This window comes from Solanum stenotomum, chromosome 5 (genome assembly GCF_019186545.1).
Source record: "Solanum stenotomum isolate F172 chromosome 5, ASM1918654v1, whole genome shotgun sequence".
In the NCBI taxonomy this organism is placed as follows: Eukaryota; Viridiplantae; Streptophyta; class Magnoliopsida; order Solanales; family Solanaceae; genus Solanum; species Solanum stenotomum.
This window is the reverse complement of record NC_064286.1, coordinates 22,291,484-22,301,866: the sequence shown is the minus strand read 5'-3', so window position 1 is coordinate 22,301,866 and position 10,383 is coordinate 22,291,484. Positions and strand designations below refer to the sequence as shown.

The following is a 10,383-nucleotide window of genomic DNA, read 5'->3' as shown; positions in this document are numbered from 1 at the left end:
TAAACCCAGAAAATTAACTTGAATTGCAAAGCCAAAATCTTCAAAACGAACTTGGGAAATCAATAATTGCTAGGGTTGCAAATTAATCTCCAAAGTTACAAAGCAAAAATAGAATAATAGTGTCTAACCCCCAAAAACGAGGTTTACATGTCCTATTTATAGAAAACAAATCCTAAATAAAAAAAAGAAACAAATTAAGGAAAGTTTTGTTCAGGTACGCGTCTTCGATCCACGAGACTGACTTACGGACCGTCGATGGATCTACGGTCCGTAAGTCCCTTCCGTCACTCGAGACTTAGAAAATATTTCAGCATCCAACAATCAGCTTCTCTGAAGCAAACGACGGACCAACAGCACGTACCGTAGATCAACCTACGGTCCGTCAATCCCTTCCGTAGCTCCATACTTAGAATCTTCAAAAATCAGGTACTGGAACCCTCGCAGTCTCACTCTACGGATCAACAGTACGGTCCGTAGATCCATCTACGGACCGTCAATGGGCACCGTGGTTCCACACTTGGTCAGATTTCCTTGATTTGTCCTCAACACTATGCCTGTTGATCTACGGTCATCACCTACGGACCGTGAATGGACCTACGGTCCGTAGATGACCTCCGTGGATGCCTTTTTCTGCATTTCCTTCAGCTGTCTCTAAACTTCCGCGCCTGAACATCTTTCCTGCAAAACATGATAAAACACATAAAAATCAATATAAAAAGGCCCTAGACACACACAACTTGTAAGTGAAATGTATTAGAAATACCGTAAACTCACGGTATATCAACAACCCAGCTAAAACGTCTTATAACTTTTTCGGAGTTCTCTATTCTTGGGCTTTCATACTGTAAATAACCTAAAATAACTATAATCAACAACTCATTTGTAGTTGCTATAGTAGACAAGTTTTATTTGCATATGATTTGACTAGTCTGCAATCTGCTAAAGTCTGAATTGTTTTCATCAAGGAAACTCTTGAGATTATCTCAAATAATTAATGGAGGTAAAAATTCAAATCTCGGAACCATGGGCGAGAGACTTTTGCGATGCCACCATATTGTTCCTTAGTTACATTAACGATCAATATCCTATACAAAGTTCTGCTTGGACTTGGAACTACAGGATTTTCTCTAGCAATATATGCTTCAAAGAAACATTCTACTTAGAAAATCCATTTTGTCCTAAAATATTCCTACTCATAAAGCCGTCAGAAAAGTTCATGATATATCTTAAACTGTGAGTCCGTGATAGTTGGTAAATTATGAAAGTGCTTCTTGGCGAAATTTATTTCAATCCAGCCTTTCTTATGATACTTTTCAAAACTCAGTCTAGTGATTGTTACTAAATTATTACAGCTTTTCCTTTGAAGCATGACATTTTAAAAACGTGTACAAGTTTGTTTCAATGATCTATACTATATTGTTTTGAGCTAGGACGTAGCTTCGGTTTGGTCTGAATATAATTACTAACTACATACAATTCTAATTCTGTTGCTTGTTGTTGCATTTCCAAGTGGACAGCCAAATGAATACTTCTATGCTTCTCTATATGATGGCTTGTACTATGGATCACAGGTTTTTACTAATCCCTCTACCTTATGTTCATTATGGATGATTCTTCGTCCAAATTGCTCTCGAAACGTTTGTAATTAAGCTTATCTTTACCCCAGTTTACCTTCACAATGTACACATTACTCTGAGAATGAACCTGTACACTACAAATTTTCTTATAACTTGTGTATGCCTCTTTTATTCTCAACAGTGAGGTAGAGTTGCAATTTTGATAGATGTAAAGTGCAAGGGCTGCTTTTGATAGGCTTTTATGCAAGTAACTGAAGTACCATCTAAAAACCTGAAATACCATCTTTCGCTGTGGTCACACATACATATAGATAGTCATGTTATCTTTAAACAGAATCAAGATTTACCCTCTACTTAATTTTCATATGATTGCAAGTATGAAGTCAAAACAAAAAGAATATTAGCATATTGATTTACTTTATTACAATGTGATGTTTTCTTTTTCAACGGAACTAAATTTGGATAAAGATCAGTTCTAAACCAAAAAAAGGGCATTTGAAGCAGAGCAAGTGTTGGTAGGATAAAAATGCCTTCTGGAATATTTGGAACATCTCCGATGGTTTAATTTGTGTAAGAATGGTCTGAGTTGGAAAGACTACCATTAATTTTCTACTCAGGCTTTGAATACTAGGAACTCCAAAAATTATCATTAGATTTTTTACCTAGGCTTTGAATACTGGATCTCCAAATGTCTTACTTGATCACCTATTTTGCTCTCTTTTGCTTTCCAGAATGAGCCAGATGAAGCTACAGTTCATTTAATTGCTGCTTGTCAATCGCCTTATGGATCAAAGTTTGATCAAGGGTCTTTTTTTTAGCTATTCATATGCTTACTCTTTAGAAATATATTTTAGCATGATGAAAAGAATTCTTATTACTATTCATTATCAGGAGTGATTATTACATGGCTGCTCTTGCCAAGGTACATTGCAAATGTAGAAATTGGAACATCAACTAAGAGAATACACTCAAGTTCCATGAGACTGGTAACATTCTATTCCAAAATGTTTCAAGATATCCCGATACTTTAGCTTGATACAAATCACACATCCATTGATAATACCAGACCTTCACACAATTATATGGTGAGCCATTTTGTAACGGGTCAATGACATTTGGAATTATGATGTAATATAACTTGTGTAAAAGTAGCTTAGCTAAAAGAAGATCGACAGGTATGTTGTGTTATGCAAGAATTCTGACCAGCCTATGTCTGTTCTTATTATTTGTGGATATTCTTGTTATTCCATCTCTGGGAATTAGATTGTGCTATGTTTAGACATCATTAGCCTACATATATAGTCATGTTGAAATGCATGGTTGAGGTGGACAAACCTGAGAAAAAACCTAAGCAGAGTATGAGTTTGATCAGGATTTGAAGAATTAGGAGTCGTTTGGTTATTGGATAAGGGTATAGCTAATACATGAATAGTCAAGTTATTTATGTATTAATTTTATACCATGTTTGGTTTGCAAATAGTATAAAAGTTATTTATGTATTAATTATCTTATTTTATGCAATGTTATTCATGTATTAGTTTCCAAATGTTATATAAAAGTTATTCATGTATTAGTTTTATGCAATGTTTGCTTGGTGTGTTTTCAAATATTGTATAAAAGTTATTTATGTTTTAATTTTATACAATGTTTGGTTGTATTTTTAGTAATGTTACATAATTAATACTCATATAAGTTATGAGGAAATATATGTATAATTTTATGGAATCCGGCTCCTCTCCATTTTCCCAAGTTCCTATTTGGATTAATGACACACGGCATATGTTAAAATAAATGGCTAAGATTTAATTTCCCAAAGAAAATCTCTAATCATGATTTAACTAATAAATATATTATATATTTAATTTTAAAAATTACTATGACCCCCACAATCTTAACAACATATTTTCTTGTTCATAAATTAGGGGAAAGTTTTCCTAAATTGTTTTACTTAGGATGTTAATTTTATTTATTTTTAAGTTAATATTTTTATTGCATTTTTTCCTCGAATTTTTTTTTTTAACCATTAGCTATTGAAGAGTATTATTTTTCCTATTTTATTTCACCTTCTTTTTTTTTTCTATTTCCTCCAAAATTAACATTAGCTATATTTGGCAGCAGTTCAATATTTAAAAGAAAATTAAAAAGAATCCCATGTTAAAAAAGGTAATTAGGAAGAACTTTTTTTTCCCTATATTTATGGACAAGATAATATGTTGCTAAGATTGTGAGATTATAATAATTTTTAATATTAAATATAAATTGTATTTATTAGTTAAATCATGGTTAAAAATTTACTTTGAGAAATTAAATCTTAGCCATTTATTTTAACCTATGCCATGTGTCACTAATTCAAATAGGAACTTGGGGAAAATGAAGAGAAGAGAAATGGAAAGGAGCCGAATCCAACTTTATGTAAGGTAGAAGGTGGAACAAATTATGTGTATTAGTTATACATAAATTAAAGGACAAATTACTTAACTACACTCATTTACTTACCTTAATATCCATTTATCCCTACTTATTTCAAAAATTTCAAAAATCCCTTATTTACCTATGTATCTCACATGTATCCCGTGCACAACACTATGTATCCCGCTATGTGGAATGTATCAAACGCTATGTATCCCGTGCACAACGCTATGTATCCCGCTATGTGGAATGTATCAAACCTAATGTATCCTGTGCACAACGCTATGTATCCCGCTATGTGGAATGTATCAAACCTAATGTATCCTGTGCACAACGCTATGTATCCCGCAAACATCATTTTTAAGGGATTTTTGGTAAATAGAAAACTAGAAGGGATAGGATGTTATTTAGTACTTATAATATGTGATTCCTATAATTTATACTAAATTAAAATAATGAAGTTACATATTTACCCCTATCAATCTACTTTCAAAATCTTCTTGGAAAAATGCATAAATTCATCCCTGAAATTGTCCTGAAATTGTCCTGAAATTGTCCTGAAAAGTCACTTATACTCTTAAACTATTGGACGACCTATTACACATCTATACTACTGAAAAGTGAATTTCATACCGCCCTAAAAAATAAAAAAGTCATGCTTGAGTCAAAATAAAGCCAAAAAAAATTTCTCCACCCCTTCTCCTTCACGCCACCCATCTTTCTTCTCCTCCATTTTTTCTTTATCACAAATACTTTTGTTGCTATGACTAATGGGACAAACAATTTTTTTCATGGTAGTTTTTCGACAGAAAAACAGAATACAAGGTTGAGGAATAGGAAAAGATCGGCGAAGTTGAAAAAAAACTCGGCGAGACACCTAAATTTGATCAATTCTTACTATTCCCACCCCATCAAATTCGTCAAGTCGAGTATAGATTGTTCTATTTATTTTTGTCTTTTTTGTTGATCGTGAGCCTATGAAATTGGAAATTTTTCTAATCTTTCTTTTTCTATGTTATTTTCATAAATCTTTCTTCTCTCTCAGAAAAATTTCCTCTAGATTTTCTTCAAAATTAGTAATAGTAAATCGAGCACTAATTTTTCAATTGTGTGATTATGATCTTTGCAAATAAATATTGATAATTATTCGTTGGGTTTCTAGTGGTGAAATAATGATTCGATATGGTGATATTTGGTGGTAGTGATGGTGTTGAATTTCTTTTTATGGTGGTGGGCTTGATGGTGATTAGAAAAGAAGATTAAATTGGATGAAGTTATAGGTTGATTTTGCTAATATTTGTATTAATAATGGACGAAGAAGAAGATGACATTGCCGGTGAATATTTTGGAAACAAAAATGGAGTTTTTTAGGTAAGAATAGAGAGAGAAAATAAAGTCAAAAATGATTGAGAAAAACAAGAGAGAATAAATAAATAAATTACACGTGTAAGCATGTAATAACCTAGTAGGCGCATGTAAATCACGTTGGATTGTACGACTGACTTTGTACGTTTGAGGATGATATTAAATTCATTTTTAGTAGTAAAAGTGTGTAATAGTTCGCTATGCTAGTTTAAACATGTAACTGACTTTTTGGGACATGTGGGTGAAATTTATGCCTTTTCCCACTTTTTGTTTGTTTGTTTTTTACTCAAAGAGTTGAGATATTCTATAACTAGGGGTGGGCATGGTATGGTACGGTACTATATTTAAGTTTCGATACCGTAATTCCGATATTTGGTTTTTAAAATACTAGATCACTACCATGCCAATTTTTAGCTTCCGCACAGTGCATGTGTTAATTGAAGTTATATAGATATGTTATGTCATTGATTAGCTTAGGGTCACTTGTGACACTAAGCACCCTGTGGCGCCTAGGGATAGCCTCAGGGAGTGACAAATACAATTATTACCATGTTTAGCATATATGATTCAAAGAAAGGATTTCTTCCTTTCAGACATGAAATTTCTCTATCAAAAGATCAATGTCCTAAGACAGATGAGGAAACGGAAAGCATGATGACAGTCCTTATGTATCAGTTGTGGGAAGCCTCATGTATTTGATGTTATGCACTAGACTTGATAATTGTTTTGCCATACGCATGGTTAGCAGAAATTAGTCTAATCCTGGACGAGAACAATGGACATCAGTTAAGCATAAAAAGGATTAGGGATTACATGCTAGTCTATCATTCAGATGAGTTGGTGCCCATAAGGTACACAAACTCAGATTTCCAGTCTGAAATGGACTCTACAAAGTCAACCTCAAGAAATATGTTTACTTTGGGAGGTGGAGCCATTGTTTGAAGAAGCATCAAGCAAACTTGTGTTGTTGATTCTACCATGAAAGACAAATATGTAGTATTCTCTGAGGCAGCTAAGGAGGCATCATGGCTCAGAAACTTACTGAAAGACTTGGCGATTGTTACTGCGATAGAAGCACCGCTCACGATGGTTTGTGATAATAGTGGTGCGGTTGCGAATTCAAAGGAACGAAATCATAAGAAGGCAAAACACATTGAGCGAAAGTACCACTTGATTTGAGACATAGTACAGAGAGGAGATATGATGGTTGTGAAGATTGCATCAGATAACAACCTAGCAGATCCTTTCACAAAAGTTTTACTGCAAATGTCTTTTGATAGACATGTTGAAGGAATGGGTGTTAGAGTTGTAGGTGCATGGTTATGAGTCTAAGTGGGAGATTAATTGTTAGAAAATAGCATACACAACGGAAGCATTCTTGAATCATACATCTTACATGAATATAGACAACAACCACAAATACGTATCATATACAAAGTATGTTGAAAATTAACTCAAGGATTACCTCTTGAAGCGTGTGAAGATATCTTGAGGCAAATCCGACTCCAGTTCCATGGTCTTCTACAGTGACCCCAAATTAATAATTGAACTCTCTCAATATTTGGGTGGAAAAGTATCGTATAGAAAACTGAATGACTTTCTAGGTTTGAAGAATCCCTACTTATAGAGATTTCTTCCTAGTCCAAAAAAGAGAAGAAAATACAAATCTTTTTTCTTCAAGAAGAGAAACACACGTTTCTTTTCTTTCTTGAAGAAAGAATTGCATGCTACTTTTCCTTCTTCTACTAGAAAATATGATTCTGAGTTCTAGTTAAATATGGACACTGTAGGGACCACATAATTAATTACTGAGGCTTCCTATTATGAAAATAATTTGAAATAATTAATTTGAATTGTTCTTACCAAAATAAATTACAAATTATTTCACTAGAAATTCGTAATTACACTTCTCTATTTATATTTCAAAATTTCCCATTAAACACTTATGTAATTTCCCATGTTAAGATTACTAATATTAATTAATAAATTAAATTACCTACGAATTTAATTCAATGATTAATTATCTTGAGATCAATACTTAACTTATTTCATGTGTCAGATTCATACATCTACAGGCTGGATTTACACATGAATACTTATAAGCTTCTCATAAAAAGGTATATCATCAATCTCTATATTGAGACATGGATTCCATCAACTAACTAATTATTTCACCAATATATATTATTATCATCCAATTTACTTGGCATATTGATCCATTTATAATCTCACCTTTTAATAAATCAAAACGATAATTAATATATAAATATCATAATCGTTATATCAAGATTAAGAATATAAGTACATTTAATAGTTTAGAGAATATGTTTTTATAAGAGTCTAAAACATCTATCTCTACTTAGTCTCCTTCAATACATACAAAATGTTGCACGAGAAGCTAAAACTATACCATTCTCATAATCAAGATAAATTACATTTAATCTTGTGCTACAATCTTTCTGATGGTTTGTCCAAATTTCCATCAACGATTGTGAACAATAACTTTTAACTTATAAGAACCGATGATTTAGTCTTCTGTGTATAAGATTAAACTCTATACACCAAATCATCTTCTATATAAGTTGAGTATACATATATGACAAATTGATCTATTTAATGTAACACTTTTTTGAATTGGATAAATAATAAACAATTGTTTAATAAATAATACTATATCAAAACGCATGTTTTTTTTTACCCTCCCTAGGAGCTCCTATCCCTTTGCTCCCTTGGTGACTCGAACTCGCAACCTTCGGGTTGAAAGTGAGGGGTGCTTACCATCCGAGCAACTCCCTCTCGTCAAAACGCATGGTTAATAGAATATCCTAACACATTTAAGATCATTTTGGCATATTCCACATCGCATTAGTTTCAGACCATGATATACAATATTCTCTTTTATTTTCTTAAACACCAAGTTGAGTGAAAATCAGAAAAACAAATTGAAACAAAAAGAGTATAGATTTAAAAAAATATAACTTTATTAAACTTTATGTTCCATGAAACTAAGACAAACAAACTATAATAGAAAGAGTAACAACTAATGAGATATGAATTAGGAACATAAATATGAGTTATTTTGCTGAAAAACGTTGAACAACCCTCATAACAAGGCTATCCCCTTGAAGAATGACTAAAACAGGGGAATTGCCAATCCCTCTAGCCTTAGCCAACATGATTTCTTTTGTAAGAGCCTTGAATTCTTGTCTATCAATAGTTCCACTTTTGTCAATATCAAATCTTTCAATAAGGATGTCATACAAACTTGAAATTTCTTCCTTGCTCTGCAACTCAAATTCACACGACGAGAATTTACCTTTCCTGTTTTGGAGCTCGTCTCGAGACAATTCCCCGTTTCCATCTGTGTCTAGCATATCAAAATGTTTGTCCGTCCACTTGCCAAACGCCTCGGTGTCATCAACGAATTCCTCCATCATTGGACCATCAACAACAACTACACTCATTTTCGACGATTTGAATTTTAAGTGTTGATTTCTCTCTTTGTTACTCTTTGATTTATTCTATAAGAAGAATTTGACTTTGTCATTCTTCCTATTCTTTTGGTTGTGGCTTTTTGATGGTTGATAGGCCATAACTACAGGTTTGGCCTTAAATTCTAGTGAGCCATGTGGGACTTTCTTTGCCCTATCAATCTTTCATTAGTGATTAGAGCCGTTTTGACACCTAGAATTATTATTATAATGGATTTAAGAATAAAAGTAGAATAGTTTCCACTCTATACGGGTATCCACACTAATAATTTATTTTATTTTAACATAAAATAAGTGGGTTATTTTTCAACCATGCTTTGATCCAAAAGTCAACTCTTGAAAGTACTTAATAATTAAACTAGTAAAAGTACCAATTAGGGTGTCAAAATGAGATAAACTATAGGTAACCCGTCCAGAATTTTAAAGGTCGAGCTTAAGATAATTTGAATTAGATTCAACCTCAACTCATTCTAATAGAATCCTCAATTGAGCTCAATTTAATCTTTAATTTCAACTTGTTTCAAGACTATTTATTTGTATTGATGTTCCTATATTGAAGGTATGAATTAGGAAGTTACAATTAGAGTAAAGCAATTCATATACCACATAAGGAGAATCTAAAGTGAGTACCCAAGTAAGACAAAGCTAACTATAACCTAACTGGACCCGAATAAGTCCAAAATGTGCATACAAGAGACAAGATAGAGAGAATAACTTGACGAGACCCTGATAAGCTCGAGAAGTGCACACAAGAACTAACATGAGTAATGAGCAATATAAGGAATAATAACTATGAAACAGAGATGGAACTCAAGCGAGGATTCTCCGAGAACCTAACATCGGGGAGTCACAAAGTAGGTATAGAATCTGACATCAGGATAGCCACAATAAGAGCAAGCCTCTCCCGGAATCTTACATTAGTTAAGCATAAGTAGAAACATTTTATATCGGGATATATAGCTACAATGAGACCTAATAATTCATATATAATTATTAATGTAACACTAATAATTCATAAATTTGAGTCCAATGAATTGATAAAATACCAATTCATCAATAATACTTACTTAATTAGTGTTGTACTTGTCGCATTCTCGTGTGCAAGTGAGTTGAACTGTTGCCATGTTGGTGGAGGGAACAATGGTTATCATACCAGCATTCTGCTTTTATGATACCAGCTAGCTAGTTCATTATTGTAGCTCAAAATCATTTACTCCTATTATATTCCAAAATATTTTGTATCTTTCACCATCTGTTGTAGCTCATGACTTATAACACCAGTTCTTGGAGATTATAGTGTGTAGTTTCGTGTTGTATTTGACTTGAAAATACATCATTATTTATATTGTTTTGCTCTACTTTACCTTGTTATAATATCTTGGCATCGTTGTTTCTTTAAGATTGATTTGTTGCCACATGACATAAGAGAATTTGAGTCGTGATACAGATACACACATGATATAATTTAGAGTCTCTTAAGCATCATGTTATGAGAAATCAAAAGTCATTCAATAAATTACAAGAGCACATCAAGAACATAT

The 10,383-nt window shown here is 32.7% G+C and overlaps 3 protein-coding genes across 3 annotated transcripts in view; 2 read left to right on the top strand and 1 right to left on the bottom strand.

The window, feature by feature from the left end:
• Positions 1 to 2,830, top strand: part of LOC125865075 (uncharacterized) — a 6,766-nt gene extending 3,936 nt beyond the window's left edge. Inside the window, 3 exon segments of the mRNA XM_049545249.1 lie at positions 1,490 to 1,571; positions 2,309 to 2,370; positions 2,469 to 2,830. Coding sequence (XP_049401206.1) covers positions 1,490 to 1,571; positions 2,309 to 2,370; positions 2,469 to 2,535 — 211 coding nt within the window. The 3' untranslated portion in view covers positions 2,536 to 2,830.
• LOC125865077 (ferredoxin-1, chloroplastic) overlaps positions 1 to 10,383 on the top strand; it is a 791,835-nt gene that overhangs the window by 188,750 nt on the left and 592,702 nt on the right. The window lies entirely within an intron of this gene.
• On the bottom strand, positions 8,417 to 9,030 carry LOC125865079 (uncharacterized). Its single transcript, XM_049545252.1, has one exon. The coding sequence runs from the start codon at positions 8,813 to 8,815 to the stop codon at positions 8,426 to 8,428; it is 390 nt and encodes a 129-aa protein (XP_049401209.1). The 5' UTR covers positions 8,816 to 9,030; the 3' UTR covers positions 8,417 to 8,425.